Source organism: Stylophora pistillata, chromosome 1, assembly GCF_964205215.1.
Source record: "Stylophora pistillata chromosome 1, jaStyPist1.2, whole genome shotgun sequence".
NCBI lineage: Eukaryota > Metazoa > Cnidaria > Anthozoa > Scleractinia > Pocilloporidae > Stylophora > Stylophora pistillata.
The window spans coordinates 47,011,525-47,037,695 of NC_142519.1; the positions used below are offsets into that span (position 1 = coordinate 47,011,525).

The window sequence follows — 26,171 nt, forward strand, 5'->3', positions numbered from 1 at the left end:
GGTTGCTATGCTAACGAGTAAAGTCGCCAGAAACCCTGCATGTTTTTATCCCTGCTGCCTTCATCTATCTCTGAGAAAAATAGAAAAAAATAAAAAGTGAAAGCGGCAGCTTAAACTTTCCTTACCTCAGAGATAACTGTGAGTTTTGCATAGGGAAGCCAGTCAAGGGATTTTGGAGTGAATCTCGATTAGAAGCACAACCAGAGAAACCTTTACAGAAAAAAGAGTATTTTATTCAATTTTATCAGTTAATCACAATATTTTGTCTGCTGCAGGTATTTCTTTTAGACAGTCCACCTTATCATAACATTTAAAAAACCACCGCAACAGTAGGTTCTACTTCATATTGTTAGGCTCGCGAATCTTACAGCGCTACAATAACAGTTATCTTTGAACAAGTTTCCTCCATTTCTAGAAATTTTTAGGAATATTTAGGACCTTATTTACCCCTATTCTACAGTTACTTACATTGCATTTTACTTTTAAAATGTAAGTCTTCAACTGTTTCTTCTAGTATGTTAATTTTTTCGTGGTCGACTCAACCAGCTTGTTAAGAAACAATAATTGATGTCAACTAAAACATTTTGACGGTATTCCCGAGCGATATTTAGAATGGTCTGGCTTGAGGCTGAACTCTTCAGTTCTTAAGTGAATGTCTTGCAGAAGAGAACCAAAACCTTAGAAACAAAATACCCTGATGAAAAAATGAACGGCGAAATGAAGTCCCGTAGGACCAGAACAGTTAAAAACCCGATCAAAACTCTTGCGTTTATCATACATAATTATTAAATGCCAACATTTAGCAATTTTTTCCTCCGTCTGTCGTTTACTTTGAGTTCACTGGTTCTGGCAGTTGTATATTGACATGGCATGTCGACGTGTTACACCAGAAGAAGCCAGTCTTGGTTCCTTAACAAAGTTTCCCACTAATTTTTTACCTCAAGAAATATTTCTGGAGGGACACTTAATTTATCTCTAATGCGAGTTATTTTTTTCAAAATGTTTAAGCAACGGGACAGCTTTTGGTGTCATTAGTGGCATTCACTTGATATTATATATGATCCATATGCCACAATACCTCGATCAAAATAATTTTAAGGCCACCTCTACCCTATCCAATTCCAAAAATAAAGTAACCATTTTTTCCTCTCCCATCCGCCAACTCCTTGCACTTTACGCTTGCGTTTGTGCAGACCTCAACGGATCTAAACAGGAAATCTGCGGCGTGCTCTTGATGCACCATTCCTAACATGCTCCAATTGCCTCCATCTCTCCACAGAGATATCTCCACAGAATCCTTTACCGCCAGCCGATTTGTAGATTGAAACAGAAAATATCTACACAGTGGCTGATAAATAGAAGAGACTGATCACACGTTCGTGCTTTTATCGCGATACTTTGACCGTAACCAACTAACAACGACCATGACAAACAGATCAACGACCTCCAGCAAGGTGATGAAACTTGCACCAAGCACGAGTCCAAGCTGGCCACCAGCGTCACCTGCAACAAAGAAACCTCACTCTTAGACAAAAAAAGTTGGGTACATCGTTCATGATGGGCGTCATTGACTGTTCTACAAGCAGTCGCTGGCGATTTGTGGTTGAGGAATTGTTCTGTTGTCCTTATGGGTAGTATGTTATCACACACACACACACACACACACAAAAAAAAAAAACATTTCCTTACCTACTAACTTAAAAAAGCCATAAGAAGGGGTTTGCTCAAAAACATCAATTCTAAGTTCGCTATAGAAGAACTTTAACACCACGTAGTAGTCTCTGCAAAGACAAAGTTTAATAACTTAATAGCTATCAGAGAAACTTTTTAGTAAAGTTTCTGATCCCAGACGTGTGCAGGGAGCTTGCAACATGAGAATCTCGGATATGAAAAGATCCAAACCTGAGTTCTCTATCGCTAAGTGTGAGTGAATCAGACCGCAAGATGCAGAGGTCAAGGTTCGAGACCTGGTGATACATTAAGATTTTTTCTTTATCCCACGCTCGCGACAATTGTTGAATAACATCTCTTTTCATTCGACCATCATCTTAATAGCCAACAGAAGCATTGAAAGAAGAACACTTACAACATAAATTTGATAACTTCGTCCGTGTCATTAGGTAAGTTTCTGCCTTGTGTGAGTTTCTCGTATTTTCGCTTTACCGGAACAAGTTTCTGTGGCAGGTAAAGAGTTTGAGACAACTGCGCTTCATATGACACCTTTTCGCAGTCTACTGGACAATCAACTGGGCTGTTCATCTTGGATTCGTATTCCTCTATGAAAAGAAAACCAACAACAAGAAAATGTGAGGTCAGGAAACAGCTTACAGGTATTGAGCACTTCTTTTCTGCAATTTGACAATCTGATCAATGAGACATGGCAACTTAGGTAGAAACAAACAAATTTCGCTGTGTTACGGAGTGCTGCAAGTATTGTGGGATAGCTTTGGTTTCCAGCGTGACAGTCTGTGATTGGCCTAAAGAATTCTTATAACCTCAACCAATCGCAAACACAACTCATGTCAATTGCAACTTGATTACTAGCTTTTTACCGCTCTTAACAAAGTTAGTAAATCTTCCCTCTCGATTCACATTGGCTTGTTTGTGACATTCCTCTTAATCTGATTGGTGATAAATTTTCGATCTAGTTTTGTTTAGTGACGCTTTGTTTAGTAGTTCTACCCTGGCGATATTGTGATGGGTCTTTCTTGAGATGACAAGGAAATATCTTGTCGGAGCTTTTTGATGATAAAGAACTTAACTCAACGATCTCTTATTAACTATCTCTAAAGGACAAGACTGCTCACCCCAAGCTGGCCACATACAATCTATGGTCTTGTTCAATGAACACAGAGTAAAATTATTCTTCGTTTCTACAAAAAAAAAGTGAGGTTAACAATTTTCAAGGAAGAGCCTCAGCCAAGTTACTCTTCCGACCACACAGGGACAATCGAGCTGTTATGTGTTACCTTGCCAATTGAGATAAAATAGGGAAGGTGATCTTTAATAATTCATCCAAAGCAGTTGCTGTATAATGCTGTAACTTCATTTCAAAGTGTCTTCAAACACATCAAACTCTAAGTTTCTATAAATAATAGTTAAATGCGTTTGTTGTGTTTCTTCTGGGTGCACCTAAAGACGCAGTATGGCTCGCTAAGCTTTTCTTTCTGGCCAAGCGTTGCTCATTTTTACCCGTCGTGAAACATGGTACTAAATACACATGCAATGCAGTTTTAAGTGGACAGTAAAAATCACTCAGGGCTATAATATATTTTCAGCAATCGGAAGCTGAATTGCTCGCTTACCTGGCATGAACCAACCTCTACAGCCACACTTGTTGGAGACGTGTTTTGTCAATCCTTCCAGAAAACATTTATTTCTGGAATAAGCGGGGAAATAGTCCAACGTTTTTCCACCACAGTTTGTGCTAAAAGGATCACGAAGATTTGTAAGCTAAAAAGAGACAAAGAAATGGCAAAAAGATTGCGATAAGCACATTTTGTAAGGCTTTCTTGATCGTTTGGTGGTGTAGCTAGTCAGATCTTACTTGAGAATGGTTTGAAGCGAAACGGGTGTCATGGCAAACACAGGAAAAAAAGTTTGGGTACCTACTTAGGACGCAACAACTCATATGGCAACAAAGATGAATGACACTAAGCTGCATTGTAAAAAAACGTATTACTCTAATGTTGGCATGGGACGCGGGAAGTGTCTAGTGGAGAGCAAATGAGGAGCACATCGCTGCGAAGGTGTCCCTTTAATTTACTTTGGTTAAAGAAGCTTACATTGCAGAGACCATAGCAGCGAATTTTCATTTAAATTCTCTTGTCTTCAGCTTGCATTCAAAAAGGCCATTGAACAACTACACAGCCATTAGGAACTTTCCTGCTATAAAAGATACCTTGCTTTCTTTCGACTTAACATGCGTCTCCCCCCATATGTCCGTCACAACGACAGTGAAAGAACGACAAAAAAAAAGACAAAAAAGCGAAGAACGACAGGCATTTCGAAAACACGTCAAGGTGCTACAAAACAATTTGATTACAAGGTTTGGTGCTTTGTCGCTCTTACATCTTACAAAAATAAACATCTTCATTTACCACCCTGGGAGAAAAGGACTTCATTTAAAGTCCCTACGATAAAAGCAACTTGAACACAATTTTTTAAACCTTTTTCCATTTTTCTAGTTGAAAAGAATGAATTATAAGATTGCTTTCGTTAATTTTTTAGCTGTTAAGTGAAATATTTTGAAATGAGGTAAAACGCGAACAGTGTTATGCAAATAAAGGTTCAACATCACTTTTGGAAGTAATTTTTATTTTCCGAAAAAAAAAAAAAAAATGACTCTATGAAGATTGGCTTAATGGATAAAGGTGAAAAGCTAGGATCGCGAATTAAAAAGTCGGAAGACATTTCTAATCTTTATCCGCGTAAACGAATTACTTCAATTTACAAATATGAGTCAACACGCTTTAAAATAATTCAGTACTCATCAGCAGGGAATTTTCAGCTTTCTGCGTTACGGAGAAACAATTCAGAAGTCATACAGAGGCGCACTTACAGACCAAAAATTAAGCTACGATAAAACAAAATTCATCGAAAAAGGAACACTTCAATTTTTCACATACTTTAGAAAAAGAAGGAAAACCTCGTCAATGTACCTTGAATTATTTGCAACTGTGTATTAAAATCTCAGTCTTTCGGTAATTGCAGTAAGATGTTACTCAGATCGAGGAAAACTATCCCAAAAATATATTAATTCTAAAATAGAAAAGAGCCCTCTTGTTCAAAGATCCCTTGAAAGACTGCAACCAAATTGTGTCATTTCTGGACAAATAAATATCATACAAAAACAATACGTTTATTACTGACTATTTTTGCTGTACCTACGGTACCTTGCAATTACCACTTTCGATGATGTACCACGGTATTGAAAAAGCTTTGGTTAATTTTACGAGAAGAAAAAAAATAGGCAGAACCTGGTCTCTTAGGGATTGTATTGTAATGGCACATACAAATTTCGTTCTCGGTCCAATTAAGGCAGAATTTGATGGAGTCTCCGAAAATGGCACACTTAGCTTAAATTGCTGATAAAGATTCTTACTAAAATAGCGGCGAGCCGGTTAAAGGAATTTGCATGCGCAAAAATGTCGCCACAGATTTCAACATACATCGTAAAATATTAATGTTGCGGTTAAGCGATGTTTGTAAAATGCGTCATTCAAAGCAGATCGTGCATTCGTAAATTTAGGATGCACGCTTGCATATAAATAAAAAACTAGCTGCGATAAGGCAAATTGCGACATAGAGACACGAAAGCTTTTCCTTCTTTTTCAGAACCAAAAGTAAAACTTCCAGTCCGCCTAGAAATAGACCCTGACATTACACTGAAATCAGGTTTACTGTTTGACCAAAAATAAAAACCCTAAAACCCAAACTAGGGCTTTTAACAATACATTTACCATTCATTCGAATTTGATGGTTTAATTTGTTTCTGTAGACCAACCGATGCGCTAAGAAAACCAAATAATTTCCCTTGTTCTCGTCTTCAAAACACTCAGCGTGTTATTTTAAGCTCGTGCTTCTTTTGTTGATAAGAAACATATCTGACATTTTTCTTCCGTGCGTGAGAAGGGATCGTTCGCTGAAATAGGAAGTCATTCCATTACGAACCACAACATTCGGAGAAAAGTAATAAATACCTTAAACAGCGTCCCACGCAATACATTAACAAAGATTGTTGTTGAACGGAACGAGATTCAACCGAGGAATCGTTTGCTTGGACCTGATATCTTGCGCGAAAATTCTGCGATTAAAGTTACAGTTTCGTTGTTGTGACGTGAATAAGTCAGTTGATTGTTTGAATAACAAACTCGCAATGATAAAAAAAGAATTGAAGAAGAAAAATATTTACCACCTTCGAGAGATGAATAAGAAAATAACTGATTTTAATGCATTCATCTAAAAAGTAATAACGATGCACAATCACTTCGCTCCATAAAAAAAAAAAAAAACAAAAAAACTACAGGTTATAAAAAAAATACTCCTCAAGTCCTTACAGAGTACAGTTGAAAACGCCTGGGCGTCCATACAAGGAAGTCTCTTACACAATGCACGACTACATGGGAGAAACGATTATATAAATTCCTGTCTCTTGTAGGAACTACAACATTTGCGACAATTCGAACGCAAGCTGTGGGGGTTCAGACTAAACCCAAAACAAAATAATAGAAATTTAACATGACAGAAGAAGACTAAATAAAATACCTTTTCCATTTTCATATCCACAAACGTCACGTAACCAGGAGGAACATGAAATCCCACTCGCTTTAGAGGAAGTTCTCCTTGCTGGTGAAGAATAACTTTGACTCCGCTTCCGCCATAAGTTTTTCCCTCCTCCAGAGGCTTCGTGTTCAAAACCAGATGTAAACCGTACTTCAGCCCAACATTATCTGTTTCCAAAAATGTCTTATTCCCTCCCCCATAATTTAGTGTGTAACATGTGTGTCCATCCGAAGACAGAAACAAGGTAAAGTCTTCGCGATCACAAGGGACGTCTTTACTTTCGTTAACTCCTCGCTTCAAAACGCAAGAAATTAAAATGTCGTCTAAGATCGAGAAAGCATCTTCCAGAACATCACCCATAACACGTTCCGGATTATGTTCGGTTGAGTTCCCTTTCGCGCTCGTTTCCCCCTGAAATGTTGACCTGGCTAGTACAGTTTTTCTGATGTCTCTCAGATCGCAGATCGAAATTGCCGGAAGCACCATCTTATTGGGGTAGTCAACAGTGGCGAGTGTACTAAACGGATACTCGAAATACTGAGTTATACTGGCTTTTACCTCGTTGATAAACGCTCCACCAGCGCTCAACAGTATCGCAATCCAGATAACTTTGCGCCAAATTGACTTCGTGTCGAAAACGTAGTGCAAGCCATGAAGAGTATTATGCCGCAGATAGTAATCCCAAACGCGTTTTATTCTTCTTCGACGATCACCCTCAAGCGTAGTCTCGGCCTCGTCACCGGATAAACATGGTACACTGTCATTCTCGTTCTCGCTTTCATGTTCGTGAGAGAACCCATTGGGCAGAGGTTGAAGTTCTTCGGGATCTTTATCCTCATCCAAGGAAAATGTATCGTCAGCGATTTTACGTCGATGCGATGGTGACTGACACGCACAAAATTTCGAAGTCATTTGCTTGCCGTAGAGTGCATTGCACTTTTAAAACGCATTATTCACTCGGCAAACATTGGAACAGGATTCTTCCCAGCGTGCTCACCTGCGATTGTTACAACGGCAAACGTAAGAACAGGCAACTTTGGTGACTCAGCGCTGACAACAAAACATTGATAAAAAGTGAAGCGGGAAAGAATCACTTCAAACTTACAAAACAACAGATAACATCTCAAAATGTTACAGCACGCCAATTTTCGATTGAACCAAAATTACTTTTTATCTTTTGCACGTCACTGTTTACATGTAGTACCAACGTTTCCCTATTACAACGCGAACACCTGCCACTTTTCAGGAGAGCTCCGGCTATTCATTATTCAACAACAGAACGCTATCTATTATAATTCCATTGCCGGCCACTCACAACCTATCTTCATTGTTCCCGAACCACTGTTGTTCGAAGTATGTTAATTTTTCTTCACTTAAGATGGTACAGGCTCATGTGAACTATTCGCAAAGGCAGAATCTCGTTAAGTCCAAAGTCACACTTTTTAAACGATTATGACGACGAGCTTTAAAAACATCCTGTTGGGGATAAAGTTTGCGACAGAGACAATCTTCAACCTTCATGCAAACAAAGCAAGTCTACTGACTCGCTTTTAATTGGGCCAAGTAACGTCTGGATCAAAACTAATATACAAATCCTCTCACTTTCCCGCTATGTTCCAGAAAAATAAAGCTCCCTAATGTTTGTTGTCTCCTTGGGTAAAATCATCATCGCGCTTTAACTAAGAAAGAGAATTTGTCCGTCTATACTTATTTAAGCCTTTCCGCCAAAAACAGATATATCGTTTTCGATTGTTACACGGATTATTTTGAAATTCTTGCTTTATCTGTTGTGCGCGAGTTCGCTTTTGGTATTATCGTATCCTCATTCAGAGGGACTTCTATCAATGCGTTAATCCTCGAGCTTCTTCTGGGAAAATTGAAATGATTTATTGCACTCATAATCGAATTAACGAAAACTGTAAATTACATTTTGAGTCTAAATCAAAACTCGAGTTCCGGCGAAATCGGAATTTCACACGAACACAAAGAAAAGTGTTTCACACAAATTTAAATTTATTCAATGTATATCCTGACTTTTCAAAGCACCACCACAAACATGTTCCTAATTGGTTTTTGGTGTCTTTGCTCTAGGAGAAAAAAAAAAGAAAAGGAAAGAAAAACGCTGTTAGTTTGATTTTCTGTTAAGGGCCTTCACACCGCATTTAGGTAACTGCGGTTATGTTCATTCTCCTTGAAACCGACGAAAAGAACCCCGTAGATGCCAACAAGGGATTTGACACAACAAGCGAAGCTTCACGATGACTCGGGCTCCCCGTTGTGATGGCCTAATGAGTTACCAGCCTCGCTCCGCCGATTAAAGCAGGTTCTCGCATTCAAACATCGTTCAGTTCCATTTCCTGGGCGAAATTTGATAGGAATAGAAAAAAATTTAGAGCCATTTGACAGAAAATTGATTAAATAACAAGAAAAACTACTTCTCAGTTCTGGTTAATTTAGTCACCTTTTTAAATACAGAATATTTCCCGCGCAAAAATTACTCTCGGTAAACCCCCTGCAGCGTACAACGACACATTTTTATCGCTGTTACATCTATACATCCGCATCGAGTTTATCAATGCTTAAATAATATCTTTTGAACCCTAAGGAAATTGAAATTACAAAAGAAAACGAGGACGGCTATAACTAACATAGAACTCCAACTTAATGATCCTCCGTTGGTTCTGATTCAAAGTATTGGTAAATAATGAGAGTCTAAAAACTTTACATCGAAGTTGCCGATATTAGTTTGGCGACGGACCACTATCGCCCTTTCCGTGATTACAATGACAGCTAAACGAACAAAAAACCTTTTGTTGTAAAAAAAGAGTAATAAAAGTATCAGCCTTTGCTCTGTCAGTGTCATGAAGGAAAATGTTTCTTAAGAAAATGTTCGGACTAAACTTGGGAAAAAGTACTTCATAGTCCGTTTAAGCTCTAGCTAAGGCTTTACGATAAAGACAAAAAGTTTAACCAGGTAATTTCGGAGTAAAGATGATCTCACATAATTGGAAAGTAAAATGTGACAAAAATTATTATTACTTATTACTCTGGTCACTAAGCAATAGATATTCATAGGAGATATGTCGAAATAATTGCCTCATGAAAGATGGATCAGCCGCGAGGTCATCAAATTTTCAAGCGAAAATATAACCGGCCTAAAAATAAACTCAACTGATCGCCCATTAACAACAAAAACCTTTACTCTTTCACTGTTTAAACATGTATGTCAAAAATGACGACGCAATTTCAACACTTGCAGCAATTCAATATTTCAAAGAGTAACGACCACATGTCAAGCCGCGCGTTTGGACAGCTAGCAGTACACCAAGGGCAAACGCTTAGTTAAGGCCGTTTAAACGGTTTCAACATTTGCTTCAACAGGCATTGAACACTTTGTTGGAACAAATGTTTGGTGCGTTTAAACAGGTCGTCCAACATTGTTGAAAACGTAAAAAATGTTGAAAGCGCGTTCAATCAAGTTTAAATCGGTTTAAACTTTCATTCCACATCGATTCAACTTTTTCTTTGCAAGGCCTTTGAAAGGCCTCCGAACAACTTTGTTTTTGCGTCCAACATTTGCTCAACATCCGTTCAACTTTTGTTGAACGAATGTTGGTCAAATGTTGAAACCGTTTAAACGGGCCTTTAGCCTCGTCACACCCTACCTAATTGATTCTAAACCGAATAACTCAAAGTAATAATTTGGTGTACTGGTGGATATACTGTCCAGAATATAATGAGAATATAAAGTTATTTTTATTAAAAGCCGATGTTCTTATGATTCCAAGAAACAACAGTTAAACCACCATTCCCAACAAAGTTCTCCCCAATAAAGTCATCCCCAATTTATCTGCCATACTTAACGAACGGTTTGCCATCCTAAATAGGGATTCGAGCTCTCCCTAGACTCCTTACGCCGTGCAAACACCGCGAAATTTTCAACATGATATCGAGACCAGATTTACAGAGCGGGTCAGCTTCGTTTCTGAGAAGTATCCTATCTATCCTAAAGTCAAATGCAATCAAAGTTAATTATTCCTCTGAGTTACGGAGGTCTTCCTCTCAAAATTTCGCATTTTTTTAATGGAAATTGTTCATTTCCAATTTCACTATATTTTCTATCCTTAGGTATTGCTCTTTCATTCCTAGCTCTGTTTTTGCAGCAATTCGCGATGCGAAAGTGAATTTAAGCGAAATTCCTTGAAGGGTATGCATTTTCTCCATAGCCACGACCATGATAACGGTTTATTTACATCGAAAACCAATGAAAAATGCCAAGTCTCAGTTTACCGAACCAAATCAAAATTAGCCTGCCACCCCTCCCTGAAAGAACAGTCTTTATCTGCCTTGTCTGGGGCATTTGAACTAGGCATAAATGAGTGGGCAAGCTTTTATGGTCTCGTCCATGTGCTTTTCATATTTCACAATCAAGCTTTTACGAAAATTTATCTGTGTAATTTGTTAATCATGCCGAAAGCCCGGATATTCTAAAAAGCGTAGATTTTATAGAAATTAGCATTCAAAGAAGAAACATAAACGCGGACACAGACTTCAGCAACTCTGCCTCTCCTCGAAAAATTCTACTCCGAAAGCAGTCCAAATCGCCTGATCGTAAAGTACCAAGTACAGATCCATCCATTACAGGCTTCCGTTAAGTCGACATGGAGATATTGGACTCTTTATTCAGAATATTGCCGTGTAAGGAGTGCTTTGAATGCAATTTAATTTGGCAAGAGCAAACCCTCAAACGGAAAGGATGTGCTAGCCACAGGGGCGGATCCAGGAGGGTTGGATTGGGTGGCTAGCCAACCCCCCTTCGGAGAAGCCCACCATAAAAATCTAATATGTGAAAAAAAGGAGATACATATACGGGTCCCAAAAAATATAGAAATACGTGGGTACCAAAAGCCTTGGGAAGCCAGCAAGGCCGAAAACGGAAATGATAGTAGGCCGGAGGCAACGCGAAAAATTGAGCCTCGTTTTTGGGTTCTTTCCCGCCATGTTACTTTTTGGGATCCATCTTGCTTTACTGTTTTCCACCATTTTTGATTACTGCTTTGCACAGTCTAGTTTACCGGAATGCAGCGTTCAATTAAAACGTTTTACCCGAAGAAGCGGTAAGTCTTTATGATTTTTTGCTCGTGTTTCTTTGTGCAAGTGAAAGTTAAAATTATTTTCCTTGTCGGAATGAAATGGCACATTTTTTAATTTTGTTTATAGTGACAAGCCTTCCAATTTAACTGGCGATAGTGAAACCCTTACCAGAGAGCCTCCTGCTAAGACATCACTGGTTTCCAATTGTGGTAAGTAGCATGTAAGAAGAGTAAATTGACGATATTTACAAGTCCGGAATGTTCTTAATTTATCGTTGTGTAAGGAATTTTTGAAGTTATTGTTTCTCTGACCACCACGGGCTTATGTTTATTGCAAACCAAACTCAAGAACGAACATTTGAAATCTTCACCCTGGTCTGTCATACTGCAGGTTAGACAAGTAGTATAAAAATCGGAACGTACCTACTATTTCACATCGACGTCATTTATAAAACCCTAAAACGCTGCAAACGAAAGTTTTTCTGTCGGGTTGTCATTTCAGCAAAGAAAGTGTAGAAGATAGTTTAGGTCATTAGGCCGGCGATAAGCTAATGCCAATCTTAGTTTTATCTGATTCTCTCTACCAGGTGTCTTTTTGCATGAACTTCACCTGAAATCTTAGTACAAATATGCCAGTATCTTACTGTCCCGGAGTCTGTGAGGGGAATAGGACTTGTTTGCAAACGATTTCATCCTGTAATACAGTGTTCTGGTGAAATCTGGAAGACATTGCAAACCGATGTCGAATTTAGCATGGAGAGTTTTCAGTCAACTATAGTGAAGCATGCCAAGCATTTTCAACATCTCGGACTGAGATGTTCGCAAAAACGTGTACATTACAATAATCTGGATTTGTACATTGAGAACACTCTTGGATTGTACATCATAATACTCGTCTCGATATAACAATGTAAATGCCTTTATTTTTGCTTCAATGACAGCGTTTTAAAGCTTACAACTATAAATAAACGGCTTAAATTCAAAACGGGCCCACCCTGCCATATCTGCCGGCAGCCCTTAGAAACCTCGCCTTTTTGCTTCGCTCAACATGGCAGCAACGGGTGGAATTGAAGCAGATATCCAAGTAATAGACCAGAATCCTGAGTCATCTCAAGGTAAATCCATGAATTCTGAAAAAGATAATACAGCAGAGGTTATTTCCAAAGCGATTCAGAGCCAATTAGCAGCCATGCTGCCCACTATGATTCACGAAACGCTTGCCAAGAAAAACCTCGAGGGAACTGCCTCGAGTTCACAAACTTTGAACATTAGTTCAATTTCTCTTCCCCGATTAGCCGCCGGGTCAACACAAGGCTCAAATGATTCTGTAGCTGTCCGGTTAGCCGCCGGGTCAACACAAGGCTTAAACGATGGTCAAGTTGAAATCAGTGACCCACCTTCGAAGAAAACAGAAGTGTCAGAGGCGAACGAAGATGTCAGTGAGGATCTTACACATCCCGCTGGACGTTGGGAGGCGTCCGAGGAACTGTCTAGCTTTCTGGACGTTATGTTTGCTGGTAAACCGCTGTCTGTGTACGACAGGAAACAAATCACAAAAGATTTTCCTCTTCCCAATGTTGAGTCAGTATTTACTCCAGTGCTTGACGACTATTTAAGCTCTTTTGTTACTGGTGCGAAAGGAGTTGACAAAGAAGCTAAAAAATTCCAAGATCAGTTCTTGGACATTGTTGGCTCAGTAAGCATGGCTTTTGAACACATCTCTAACTGGCATGAAAGCGAGGATAATCCGGCCTTTGTTATTCTATCCACACAAGATGTTGGTGGCCTGTATACATGGTTTGTCCAAGGCCCTTACTCTACTGGGATCTGTCAATGCTCAGTATAAAGTTCATAGACGAAAACAGGTGTTGGAAAAACTGAACCCTCAGATGAGCTCATTAGCTTCTGAACCATTCCCAGAGGCAGGCAAAAATTTATTTGGTCCATACTTTGAAGAAAAGGTGAAGAAAAGGAATGAAATGGCGAAGATCCTTTCTAAAGCAGCCCCTAAGAAGCCAAACATGCAGTTTTTTCGAAGAGGGACCTCCTCCTAATTCAGGCCAGTGCGAGGGGGTCAGTTTTCTGGAAAATGGTCCTATCACCTACCAAGCTTCCCAACAAGAGGGAGAAGCTCATATTTCAGAGGCAGAGGCCGGAGCAGGGGAAGGTTCCCAGCTGCTCAACCAGGTCAGAACTATGTTCCACCCCAAAGTTCCCAGTAACAGTTGCACAAGCCGATAAAGGTATGCTACCACTAAAATAGAATTTCAACCTTCCATTTGTAAAGTCGTTTTAAACAGTTTAGGCCTTTCTTTACAGTCAAACTAAGTGAAGCGTACCCCTCAAGATTACATTAATGAATTGATAATTTGGATATTGAACCCGCCAGTCATTTCAAGTATGCAATAATGAATTGATTATTTGATTATTGAGCCCGCTAGCCGTTTCGTGAATGCAATAATGGATTGATTATTTGAATATTGAACCCGATAGCCGTATCCGTTTTGAAAAGACGCGGATCATTGTTCAAATTAGAAGTCCATTTCTGAAGTCCATGAAAATTGTTCTATTTGACGTGGAATCCTGAAAATAAACAAGCTGCAATGTAAAAACACCGCGAAAACAGTCGATCGCAAATATTAACGAAATAAAAAGTTTTGCGTTGGCTTCGCCCGTAAACTATTTTTTTCGACCATGAATACACACAAGAACTTCCACAAGTTCGTCAACATAGCAGAAAAAAAGCTCTAGATAACATTCCATTTGCAAAATTTACAAGAAGTTCTACACAACACTCGAACTCACCTTTTCCCCCATGTCTGACGCCATATTGAAATAGTTCCGATCCATCATCTCGTGTTCGCATAATCCAATCAGAAATGGACTTCTGATTTGAACAATGATCCGCGCCTGCGAGGAAAACATTTTATAGGGAGGCATGGCCGAAAAACCGGGATAACGAAAAAGGAACAGTGTTATTCCTGCACGGGATAGATCTGACCTCTGCAGTGGGGATCAACATTGGAACCTTTCAAATCTTAGCAGAATTAGGACATAGAGCATTGGCTGTGGATTTACCAGGACACGGGAATTCCGCCAATGAAAATATTCCTTACTCACGGGATGATATTTTGGGCTATATGACAAATTTATTCACTGCATTGGATCTCCATAAACCGGTGTTGGTTGCGCCGTCTAAAAGCGGCGAGTACGCCATGTCTCTACTGATGGCCTACCCTCACATTCTCCGAGGACTTGAATAATCAGGTACAAATGTTATAACGTACCCTTTGATTGGAACTGGTATGCTGTGGCTGGTACTACAGGAGGTAACACCCGTGGCACAGTGCACTTTTTATCTTTGAACTTATTTCTTAATATTTCAAATTCAGCAAGAACCAGAGAGTGATGATAGCGATGACAGTAATGACGAGTCCAAAGATCAAAGTGAGCATGAGAAAATCGTAGAGCACACCAATCATGAAGAGCCTGAAGAGATGAGACTGAAGAGGTTGAAAAACCACAGGATAAACACGAGGATTCATCAGAGAAGAAAGACGAACCTGAAAAACAAGAAGAAGAATCTGAAGAACAGCACGAAGATGACGTCGAAGATGAGCCTGACAAGCCATTAAGCTGGGGAAGACGAACAGTTTATTGTGAGTAAGGGTATGTTTAATAACCTTCTGCTTCTTCTGAAAAATAATAACTTTGATATATTGAGATCTTTTCACCAATTTAGAGGACTAATGGTAAACAACCTCTCATCATCATACCTTGCACAAATTGTTAGTTTCTCAAATTTCGTCACCATGTTTTCCTTGCTAAATTATGTTAAGTGGTTTATTCAAACAGTGAAAGAGCTTTTACACTACGGTGCCCCACTTTGTATAACATTCTCGCTATGAATAAGTCTGAGAGGAGAGTAAGTATTTAACACAGAGTAAGTTACTGAATGACTTCTTTTATCTTTGGGTCATATTACTATGTAACAGATAAAAACCAAACAGATAAAAATCTGCCAGCAGCCTCCGGGCGAGACTCTCCAAGAGCACCGTTGGCCACGTTTGACGATGACAGCGATTTTGATCAGTTTTACGAGGCGCTCGACGGCATAAAAGAAACGAGAGTGTAATCAATAACATCGTATTCTCAGATGAATCCATTTTATTCATAAGAAATTAACTTTAAAATCGATTAAGTATGTGTTTGGTTCTATCAAGACGCATATAGTGACTCTGAAATACCGAAACAGTAGTTTTCTTAAATAGTATCAAAATATAAGCTTGTTGTTTTATGTGAAAATATGTGCCCGTGTCCTACTATACATACCAGCTAAAAATTCGATAAGCTAAATGTAATAAAATGAGTCATTTTAAATTATTAGTTGCTAGGGATACTTGTTTACGCGCCAATTTATTGTTTAGGTTGAGGTTTGGCAGTAAATGTGGCATTTTGTACATGTACTATTAGAAATCAAAAGTATGTTACGTTCCTTCCGCGGTTGATAAGCCTTGAACTGTTATAACTTAATTATTATAGAGGCCCATCTCTGTTCTTTACAATAGTATTAATTCAGATCATACTTCAGTAGCGAGAGTGTACTTTGAAATATAAAATGTTTCCTGACCATTTTTGGAGGGTCGTATAAAGTTGCCGACTCGAGGCGGACACGCTTACCTGTAACATAAATCTGTAAGGATTTCTTCTTTACAGTTAACCTTTGAGTAGTCTTCTATATACTTCATTCAGATGTAATTTTAATTTCAGTTAAGTTAGTGTTAGATGCAGAAAAAGTAGCAGTGTATGGAGGTGTTTGATATATTGGGTCTGATCGGAACAGCAGGCGAACTATAGGCTGCCAGATTATTTGTCACTCCTTATTTACTTGTCATTTGTTAAAAATGATGAGATTTTATAATTAAGTGGATAGTTGTTTTGTTTGACAGTCCTAAGCTATGAATCATATTTATTCAATCTAACGCTGATATCAATACCTTGCTTAAGATTTGCTCATTACAACCTAAATGTTTCACATATTCAGTTGAGAGACCTTTTGTATAACATGGCGAAACCATAGATTGTATCTACTTGATTAAAATTTGAAGTTATCATCGATTTCTCACTCAAGCTGTTTAATATAATCTAAACAATTCATATCATTAGTTGATGGCTGTTTTGTATTACATTACTAAGCCATGAATCGTATTTATTCGATCTAACGCTGATATCAATACCTTATACTTATAATTTGTTCAATTCAACCTAAAAATCTGAGATACTCTATAAATGGCTGTGTTGTATTACAATGCTAAGCCAGGAATCATAATTATTCAATTAAAATCAGTTGCCATCATTATTGCCATCTTACTTGTGAAATCTCTAATTCAATCTTAGAGACTTATGATATATTCCGTAGATAGTTGTTGTATAGCAATGCTCGGCCATAATTGGCATTTATTCAATTTGAAGTTATCATCGATATCTTACCTATTGTAAGCATTCAGTAGCAGGCTGTGTTGTATAGCAATGCTAAGCCATGAATCATGTTTATTCAAGCTGAGGTTACCGTCGATTTCAAGTTACTATTGATATATTACTCGTGAGTTTTTCATTTTTCATTACAATGGTAACATCTTATAATTTTGTAGATGGTTGCGTTGTGCTATACTGCTAAGCCATTAATCTTATTTATTCAATCTGAAACTACCTACTCATCTTACTCATAATTCTGTCATCACAATGGCAACAGCTAATATGTTTAGTAGATGGCTGTGCTGTATTACAATGGTTAAAGCCATGAATTATATTTATCCAATCTGAAGTTACTTTTGATATATTACTTATGATTTATTCATCACAATGGTAACTTGTGATATGATTATTAGATGGTTGTCATGTTAAACACAGCTAAGCCTTGAGTCATATATTTAACAATTATTCCACGAGCGCGTGTTGGATATGAGATGATAGATAGCCAACGAGGCGCGTAGCGCCCAGTTGGCTATAATCAACTCATATCCAACAAGCGCGAGTGGAATAATTGTCTTATTAAAAAAAAAAAACGCCCCCAAGATATTAGAGAAATCTTTTCTACTTTATTTTGTAACAAGAAATCGGATGTTACAATGTACAGATATTAGATTATGGTATATTGGCTCATATACCATAATGGCTAAGCCATAATTCGCTAGACTGACTAAATAAATAAACCATAAAAAAATCGCGGTTTATTCTAAATAACTATCTTTATTGACCCCTAAAAATGATCAGCATCTAATTTCTCTAAACAATGTCACCTCTTATTGTGGACTTATACCAACTTGGACCGGACTGCTTCTAAAGAGGCTGCGACTAAAACGTCCACGAACCTTATCATATTCTACTAGGTGGTGTAGGAGTGCATTGAAATCTCCCAGCTCTGATTTTTCGGCTGCAAATAATTTATTACAGATATTCTTTTAGAAAACTAACAAGTTGTTCTAACTCGACAAACCAACGGTGCTACAAGCTTCTGAACCCATGGTATTTTTCAGGGACTTTACAGCACCTAAAACTGAGTAAATTGAATGGCGTGTTTCAACCCCTCCTTATATGTTTTACTACAAAATTTACTTTTTCAAAACAGAGAGGAAGAGTTGCAGATTTTTGTTTATAATAAAAACAGATACAAAAGTAGGTAAGCAATACGAAAGAAAACCCAGAAATTGAAAAGTTGCTCTTGGTCAGCCTCATTTCCATGTCCCAGAGGGGCTCCAAGAGGCCGTGAGCCGTAATTTCCCAAGTAAAATAAATTTCAATCTTAAAATATTCATTTCGTGATGAGCACCCCAGGAGGTACAGAATAATCTTTTTCGGATTTAATGTTTGAGTGACGTTACACTTCAAGAGATAAATGCTGCAGCGAGGTTAAAAAAGTAACAGTAAAGTAAATGAAACGTAAAATCGTCGTTTATTTATTTTTCAGGACAACACAGGAGATTTGATCTGCAGCATGAATTATCTGTAGATGCCTTGGGGTCTACTTGCACATTGGAGGAACTCAGCAGGGCGTAAGACCAAGGCGAGTTCAAGGAACGCCGCAATCTTATCTTCTCTGCAGGTGCTGCGCTAACGACTCCAACACAAACGAGGAACAAAATCAAAGTGAACTTCATCTGAGGAAGCAAGAAAAACACTAGGTTGGACACATTCTTCCGAAATATAAGGCTACATTAAAGAAATAGAGAAACCTTGGCTGTGCTCTGTTCTGTTTCAAAGCACGCAGGAAGCCGCCAGAGCACGAAAGAAGTGTCCTCTTGAGTGATCTAGCCGCTTCCAAAGTGCTTTATAACGGAACAGAGCAAAGGCAAGGCTTCCCCATTTGTTTACGAATCCGTTAAATTCCCCACGCACAACTATCAATTTTCAAAACAAATTTTATTTCCAAAGCGAACAACAATGTCGTTAACATGCACTATAATCTCATTAAACAGGCTACAATAACCAATCAAAATGGTTCAATTAATCTGATTGGTTGAACAAGACTAGAGATGTCAAAAATGTCAAACCATGAAAGTTCACAAACCATCAAAGTTCAAAATCTGCTAAAGTTCACAAACTGAAATGGTTCGGCAAGTCGAATTTAACACTCGCTTGCCTGAGGCTTTTTAGTCTCAATATTCAGTGAATTGTTCTCTGCTCATATTATCATAACGTCAGTCTTGCATGGCAAGGAGTGAAAAGCAGTAAATATGAAAAATCAAGAGATTCAAACAAAACAAAACAATATTTATCATATTGAACGCAGCCAAATGCACCTCAACTCTCGCCAAAAATGGACGGCAGTACCTTGCTGAGATAAAGGTCTTGAAGGAGTTTCGTCTCTTTATTTCGGTTCGTCTTTGCCAACTTGTAAAACGACCTTTAACATTATGGAAACCGCGATAGCTCACTTACACTAACTACACTCATTTTATCTTGGGGCTCTTGCGGCTGCCGGAATCGATCATGAAATTACGTGGAAGGCAGTAAAAAGATACTGACTTGAATCGCAATATTGCATTATTTCAGTCAGATTAATCAGATATTTTCCGCAAACAATCAAGTTCGTAAACATACCTTTCAAGCAAGTTTGGGTGTGAATTGTAGTGCAACAGCTTACAAAATGCTGCCTATGAGCACAGCACGTCCTAAATGAAGCAATTCATGGTTATGTTAAATATTGATTGGTGTTGAAAACTTAGGTCAACCTTTCAACCAATCAGATATATTTGCTGTGTGAATTTACATTCAAGGGGGTAATATTTGCGTGACCGGAAATGCGTAGATTGTGCAAAAGCGAAACTTTAATTCTTTTTTGGACCACTAAATATCCTAAGAATAAGCCCATCATTTTTTAATGGAGATATCTACACCACTTTAAGATAAAGAATTTCGTGTGAAATATAATTCGTGATGTTACGCACTTCGGAAACGATTTATTGGCTGGTCTTGATATCAAGCGTTTAATTGTAGTTTAAAAAGTGACGAGCTCAAAAGCAGCAATTTTAATGACATGATTTCCATTCTTTTGTCTCTAACAAGAGAACAAAAGTGATGACCAAGCGAGTGACAGCGGTCTTAAAAGGTAAGTGTAGTCTTCGTGATAAAAAACTAAAACAATAGGCAAAACCAATTTAGACACTCCCACGCATCAGACACCAACGGAGTTAATTGACTTGTGCTCACGTTATTTTTATCACTCACCCTATTTCGTGCTCTTGTCCTACGCACCATGATTGTCGGAGTTATATTATAGACAATTAAGGGCACTCTTTGGACGTTGGTTGCATACCTAGTTTTCCGGCATTCGTAGAAAAGAATACTTCTTGTGGAAAAGAATCAATTTGAAATTGCCTGTTTGGGTTTTCCCTGAAAGCTTTCAAACGTTCCTCGTAGCTCAGCGAATTTTGAGGATGGAAAACCAAGCAACCGAAGTAATAAGAAATACGTGTTACTATCAACAGTGTATTGAAAAGCTTTGCTGATGCTTAAAATCGGAGCAAAAGATGACATACCTCAACCACTGCATGAATCAGTTGATTGTTAAGGTTATTGAAATAAATCGCGTATTTCACTCAGACTGGTCAGTACACATTTCAGTACGTTATAATTTTTCGCCATCCATCATGGATCTGCATCTATGGTTTATCCAAGAGTACGATCGCAGGCAATGGAGTCTAAATCGGTCTATCACTGTCGAAGCTCACCACTTGCCGGGGTGGCTAAACTTTGTGGCCGATTTCGAATCCCGAGCTCACCCAGATTCCAGCGACTGGAAACTGGAACCATCCATCTTTCAAGGGATTAACAACAAATGGGGCCCCTTCACAATAGATCTTTTTTGCAAGCAGACTGACAACACAACTACCCAGGTTTGTGAGTTGGAAGCCAGATCCACAGGCAGAGGCAGTGGATGCCTTTACTCTGGATTGGAGCCAGCTCAAGGGATACGCATTCCCTCCGTTTGCCCTGATAGGGCGGTGTCAGTCAGTCTCTCAGTTGACAATAGTGACTCCAGTGTGGAAAACCCAACCATGGTACCCCTTTTTGTTAGAAATGACAATAGACAATCTCCTATTTCTCCCATCGTTCCCAGGGCTACTGAGACGAGAGATCGAGTTGCACCCTCTTGCCCACCTTCAACTAGCCGCATGGCTAGTGTCAGGAGTCGATATGAAGGTACAACAGTTTCACTGCCAGCTCAAAGACTGCTCCTGGCTGTATGGAGAACCAGGACAGAAAAAACTTATTCTTCAGCCTGGAGAAAGTGGACTTGTTTGTGTCGTGAACAAGTCAATCCTCTTTCAGCATCTTTAGGTTCAGTGTTAAACTTCCTAGCCAGTCACTTTGAGGCAGGCCTGGAGTATCGTACTCTAAACGTGTATCGTTCAGCTTTGTCTGCGACACACCCACAAATTGAAGGTTACAATGTTGGGGAACATCCCCTTGTAGTTCAGCTCCTAAAAGGGATTTTCAATTCCCGTCCACCAGTACGCAGATACAAATCTACATGGGATGTTAACATAGTTACGAGTTATTTGGAAGGTGTGGGTTCGAATGCGCAACTATCGTTAAAGCAACTTAGCAAAAAATTGGCATTTTTGCTTGCGATTACTTCTGCCGAGAGGGGCTCTGAATTAATTGCCCATGATTTACGTTTTAGACGATTTCATCCAGAAGGTGTTTCTTTTAATCTCCCAGAACTTACTTAAGGGGTTTGGGTTGGATAACCCTTGAAGACCTCCTTTCACTCTAGTTTCCCAGAAAATGAGTTCCTCTGCCCATGCTCGTGTCTTAAAGAGTATGAAAGGCGAACACAGGCTTTTAGGCCAGAATCAGTGGCTGCTCCAAACAGGTTATTCCTCTCAGTGAATAACCCTAATAAGCCTGTGAGTTCTGCTACCCTGTCTCACTGGGTTAAGAACTGTCTGTTGGAAGCTGGAATTGATAACAAAGTATTCAGGCCTCACTCCACTGGTGGAGAAGCTACTTCTGCAGTGCTGAGAGCAGGCATCTCTATTCCAGAAATAGTTTGTCCAGCTGACTGGACAAATGAGTCCACTTTCAACAAGTTTTATTATTGTCCTGTTTGGAATGCTAGTGTCGGCCGCTCTATTTTAGCTAGTGCTGCAGTTGAACCGAGGTCTTGAAGCTTTGAAAATACATTGTTATATAGAGATGAGTATTATGATGTACAATTGGAAATTATGCAAAGGCTGCTTGTAGCCTGAAGTATAATTATAATTGTACGAGTAATAGGAGGCGAGATATAACAATGTACCTCCCTCCCGCCACTCCCCCTTTATGCATTTTTAAATTTTTTGTTCTAATTTCTTTACAGATTGTTACCAGTTGTTACGCTCCACAAAAAGGCGAGGTTTCTAAGGGGTGCCGGCAGATATGGCAGGGTGGCCTCGTTTTGAATTTAAGCTGTTTATTTATAGTTGTAAACTTTAAAACGCTGTCATTGAAGCAAAAATAAAGGCATTTACATTGTTATATCTAGCCTCCTATTATTCGTACAATTGTAATTATACTTCAGGCTGCAAGCAACCTTTGCACAATCTCCAATTATGAGTGAATTTAAAGACTCTTGATTTATCTTTCAATACATCTATCACTACAATAGATTTTATAAAATGCATGCATTCCTTGAAAGTTCTCAAATTGTATGGGTGTACCAACATTGATGCTGTAAATATGGTGAGGTGCCTTAAGGTTACCGTGCACCTTCAGGGTTGTCTCGCGTGCAAGCGATGTAGTGCATCCCGTTTAAACTGTAGATATCTAAATTCCTATATCAAATTAAAGCTTATAGGACTGGCTATCAGACTATACCAAAAATTTTGAAAAAAAGTTCATTGTCGAATTTTTCACGACTTCTAAATGCGAGCGCCCGAATCACCTTTTGAACGTTACATGTTAAAGCGAATTTTGTTTTACGCTTATTTAATGTGTTCCTCCGTTTCCGGGGCCAAAGCGCTAAAAAACGTGTCTACGATTTGCCATATTCAATTTCAGTGAAGAGTTACAGAACATTTTTGAAATAGGATTTAAAAAATGTGGAGTGATCGTAGAAAAAATCGTTCTTGAAAAAAAAGTATTTAGAAATAAAAAATTTGGAGACATGTTTTTGTTGTTTACATGTAAAACTAGCTAATGTCAAAATTTGAGAGCAATCGAACAAAATCCCTTTGACTTGTAGCTCTTAAAAGATGATTCGGGCCTCGCATTTAGAAGTGGTGAAAAATTGGACAATTAATTTATTTTTCAAAATTTTTGGTATAGCCTGATAGCCAGTCCTATAAACTTTAATTTGATATAGGGGTTTAGACATCTACAGTTTAAACCGGGCGCGCTACATCGCTTGCACGCTAGACACCCTTGAAAGTGCAAAGTAACCTTAAGCAGCGTAAAACGCTTGTAGCCCGTAATATTTCTGATTGCATTCAGCTCAGTGAAGATGAGCACATTTCAGCTTTAGTTGAGGTGTGTAAAATCCTCAAATGTCTTAAAGTATTCAAGGCTAAATGGATCTGTAAGTTTACGCTTCAAACGGCCAGGGTTATGTTACAAACAAACCAGCTAAATAAGTTTGCTGTGACTCCAACATGGGGTCCCCCCCCCCCCCAACTGTTTGGATAGAGCTGATGAGACAGTATGAAGACGTTAACAAATGGTAAACACCACAGCGTACACTATTGAGTTATGGATGCACGCGGGAGGTTGCTAAGCACGAAAGAAGCGTAAGAGTCGCTCGAGGCGATAGCCGAGAGCGACTCTAACTTCTTGAGTGCTTAGCAAACCTCCCAAGGGCATCCATAACTCAATAGTGTACGCTGTGGTGTTTACCATTTGTTTTATAACATAACATTGATACATTGTAGCTAAAGAGTTCCCTTTTATTTAACAAATCTTACGTGATCAGAAAAAACAAGCGCGCGCGGAAAAATAGTCTTTGCATTTGCTCACGTAAGCAGCGTACACCCATGGGCAAATGGGGGACACTAAATTGACCCATCAGAGCGCGTGCTTTACTTTGGTTATGTTATAATACAAATTGGAAAATGCCTCATGTCTCAATGGGAAAGAGCGAACCTGCCAAACTATCTATATGTAGAGGAGCAGGAAGAATTAGATTTGTAGTAACTTGGAATAAATCCGAATACTATTAAAGTGTTGTGTTTTAATTCGGACCTTGTATAATGTATTTTATTACACGACTCGGGAAGTCAGAGGGCCAATAACTAAAACCAACCAATCAAAATGCTCTATTGCCGGTCAATATCCTCTATTGCCGGTCAATATCCTCTCAGTATTGGACCGGGCACTGTCCCGAATGATACCGCACTTGTATCCCTTTGAACTTCAGTCGTATAATAAATCTCTTATCAACCAAGCTTGCTCGGGACTGTACTGGAAGAATATCGGCCCTCAGTCTTTTTTGTACAGACCGAGCGCAGTGAGGTCCGTACTGTAAAGACCTCGGGTCGATATCCTCCCAGTACGGCCCTCGCGCTTGGTTAATAAGATATACTTCTTCAACAGATTGTGTTAGTCGAATAAAATCGTTTTCTAGTTCTAACGCTTCAGGTACAGGCACACTTCCACCTATGTCGTTCGGTAATGGCCACATACGAAATTTGTCTCTTGGGTACATGGGAGCCTACCTATGACAATTTTATAATTTAGTGCCGCGAATTAAATTCTCTGAAATTCAACTGTCGTACCTAGGCTTTATAATGAGAGCCGAAGGTTACGAACGTTAATTTATATAGGTTTTTTTTTTTTTCCCCCTTTTGCTAGACGTTGAAGATAACACATGCGGTCTTGCAAAGCAAGTTGAATCACATGCCTCACCATTAGTTGTACCCTATGACGTTCGCAGAATCGCTAAAAAATCAGTTAAATTAAGTGACGCCGAAAAAATACAGTTTCTTGACAACTGTTGGCAGCCAGCAGCTTCCTCTGCTGTTGACACTCAACGGCTGAAAACCAGGAAACAAATAACAATCCAAACAAGATGGCTTGATCAACGCAGATGGCTAGCCTATAGCGCTCACGATGAGTTAAAAGGCGGCTGGTGTGTGTCATGCCTCTTATTCTTAACAGACGAAAAGAAAGAAGCATTTGGGACCTTTGTGAAAACTCCTTTCAGAAACTATAACAAATCTAAAGAGAAACTCGATAGCCATAAAACCAATTAATACCACACGAGATCTTTAGACCGTGATACTTGTGCGAGAGCCAAACTGGCAAACATTGAAAGACGGATTGACATGCAGATTAAAACAATTGCCATGAGAAATGCCCAAGCAAATAGAGCAATATTGCCTTCTATCGTAGATGCCGTGCTGTTGTGTACAAAGCTGCAAATTCCTTTGCGCGGACACCGAGACAATCAAGTGCAGTTTGCAGAGCCTCCAGCATCGAATGAAGGTAATTTTATCGCTATCCTTCGTCTTCTGGCAGAGAGCAACCCTGTACTTAAGGAACATTGCATTTCGGGACCACAAAATGCACAGTATACGAGCTAAACTGTCCAAAATGAGGTAATTGGAGTTATTGCTGACACAATTCGTGAAAATTTTTTAAAGAAAATGCTTTGAGAAGAATCCTCACTTCTCACTGATTGCCAACGAAACGACTTCTCAGGGTCGTGAAGTGTTGTCAGTCTGTCTCCACCTGCTTGACCTCATTGCTGACCCATCCAACCCAATAAAGCGCGAGGTTCTGATAGATACGTGTGATCTAACAAGAACGACTGGTTCAGCCATTGCTACTGCAATCAGAAACAACTTACAGAAGCATGCAATTGACATTAGAAAGTGCCGTGGTCAAGCATACGACACAACTGCGTCAATGAGTTCAGATAAAAAGGAGTTCAAACTGAGCAAGTCAAGGACGCACCTGATGCAGAGTATCAAGGTTGCTGCCTTCATTCGATGAACCTTGTTATATGCCATGCTTGCAAAATACATTCAATTCAGAACATGGATTCTTGCCATGAATTGTTCCGTTTTTTTGACAACTCACCAAAGCGACAGAAATTCTTAACGACCGTAATTGACGCCCTATCCCCAGAGAAAACGAAGCGCAAGCTGAAAGATTTGTGCAAGACGAGGTGGATCGAGAGGCACTCCACATTTTAAACAATTTTTGATTTGTACGAATACATTGTAGTAGAATAGGGGGTGACTTTGGGTATTCCTTTAAGGTCTTGGACCGAGTCAACTCGTCCGAGTTAATTAATTCATACCGTGTTGGTGT

At 39.0% G+C, this 26,171-nt stretch overlaps 3 protein-coding genes and 1 long non-coding RNA gene across 6 annotated transcripts; 2 read left to right on the forward strand and 2 right to left on the reverse strand.

The window, feature by feature from the left end:
• Positions 1-211: 211 nt before the first annotated feature.
• On the reverse strand, positions 212-8,358 carry LOC111340130 (acid-sensing ion channel 2). 2 transcript variants are annotated; one of them, XM_022946917.2, is made up of 7 exons: positions 7,391-7,538; positions 6,268-7,282; positions 3,306-3,453; positions 2,808-2,873; positions 2,087-2,276; positions 1,690-1,781; positions 212-1,503 (listed from the first exon to the last, which is right to left on the reverse strand). In XM_022946917.2, exons 2-7 carry the CDS (start codon positions 7,195-7,197, stop codon positions 1,370-1,372), a joined length of 1,560 nt encoding a protein of 519 aa, XP_022802652.1. In that variant the 5' UTR covers positions 7,198-7,282; positions 7,391-7,538; the 3' UTR covers positions 212-1,369. The 2 variants fall into 2 exon arrangements, with proteins under 2 accessions (XP_022802652.1, XP_088616288.1); XM_088760162.1 differs by having other exon boundaries at positions 6,268-8,358.
• A 2,417-nt stretch (positions 8,359-10,775) lies between these two features.
• On the forward strand, positions 10,776-17,404 carry LOC148742811 (uncharacterized). Its single transcript, XM_088760198.1, has 2 exons — positions 10,776-15,047; positions 15,374-17,404. Exon 1 carries the CDS (start codon positions 12,427-12,429, stop codon positions 13,222-13,224), a length of 798 nt encoding a protein of 265 aa, XP_088616324.1. The 5' UTR covers positions 10,776-12,426; the 3' UTR covers positions 13,225-15,047; positions 15,374-17,404.
• An 819-nt stretch (positions 17,405-18,223) lies between these two features.
• On the reverse strand, positions 18,224-19,636 carry LOC111340129 (uncharacterized). The gene is made up of 3 exons (XR_016001275.1): positions 19,479-19,636; positions 19,209-19,281; positions 18,224-18,535 (listed from the first exon to the last, which is right to left on the reverse strand). It is a non-coding gene; the product is annotated as an uncharacterized LOC111340129 (long non-coding RNA).
• LOC148742812 (uncharacterized) lies at positions 18,425-22,400 on the forward strand. Of its 2 annotated transcripts, XR_016001273.1 has the most exons (3): positions 18,425-18,559; positions 19,944-19,986; positions 22,243-22,400. XR_016001273.1 is itself a non-coding variant. In XM_088760190.1 (2 exons), the coding sequence occupies exon 2, from the start codon at positions 20,408-20,410 to the stop codon at positions 21,611-21,613; it is 1,206 nt and encodes a 401-aa protein (XP_088616316.1). In that variant the 5' UTR covers positions 18,425-18,559; positions 19,944-20,407; the 3' UTR covers positions 21,614-22,230. The 2 variants fall into 2 exon arrangements, 1 of the variants encoding a protein (XP_088616316.1); XM_088760190.1 differs by lacking the exon at positions 22,243-22,400 and having other exon boundaries at positions 19,944-22,230.
• Positions 22,401-26,171: the final 3,771 nt, after the last annotated feature.

What these genes read in the sequence shown, in the direction of transcription:
- LOC148742812 (XM_088760190.1), top strand. Translation starts at nt 20,408, where the DNA reads ATGACATACCTCAACCACTGCATGAATCAGTTGATTGTTAAGGTTATT.
- LOC111340130 (XM_088760162.1), bottom strand. Translation starts at nt 7,197, where the DNA reads ATGACTTCGAAATTTTGTGCGTGTCAGTCACCATCGCATCGACGTAAA. An exon ending in TGGATATGAAAATGGAAAAG is followed by an intron (nt 3,454 to 6,267) that starts GTATTTTATTTA and finishes GTCTCTTTTTAG; the next exon opens with CTTACAAATCTTCGTGATCC. An exon ending in TGGCTTTTTTAAGTTAGTAG is followed by an intron (nt 1,504 to 1,689) that starts GTAAGGAAATGT and finishes TCTTTGTTGCAG; the next exon opens with GTGACGCTGGTGGCCAGCTT.
- LOC148742811 (XM_088760198.1), top strand. Translation starts at nt 12,427, where the DNA reads ATGGCAGCAACGGGTGGAATTGAAGCAGATATCCAAGTAATAGACCAG.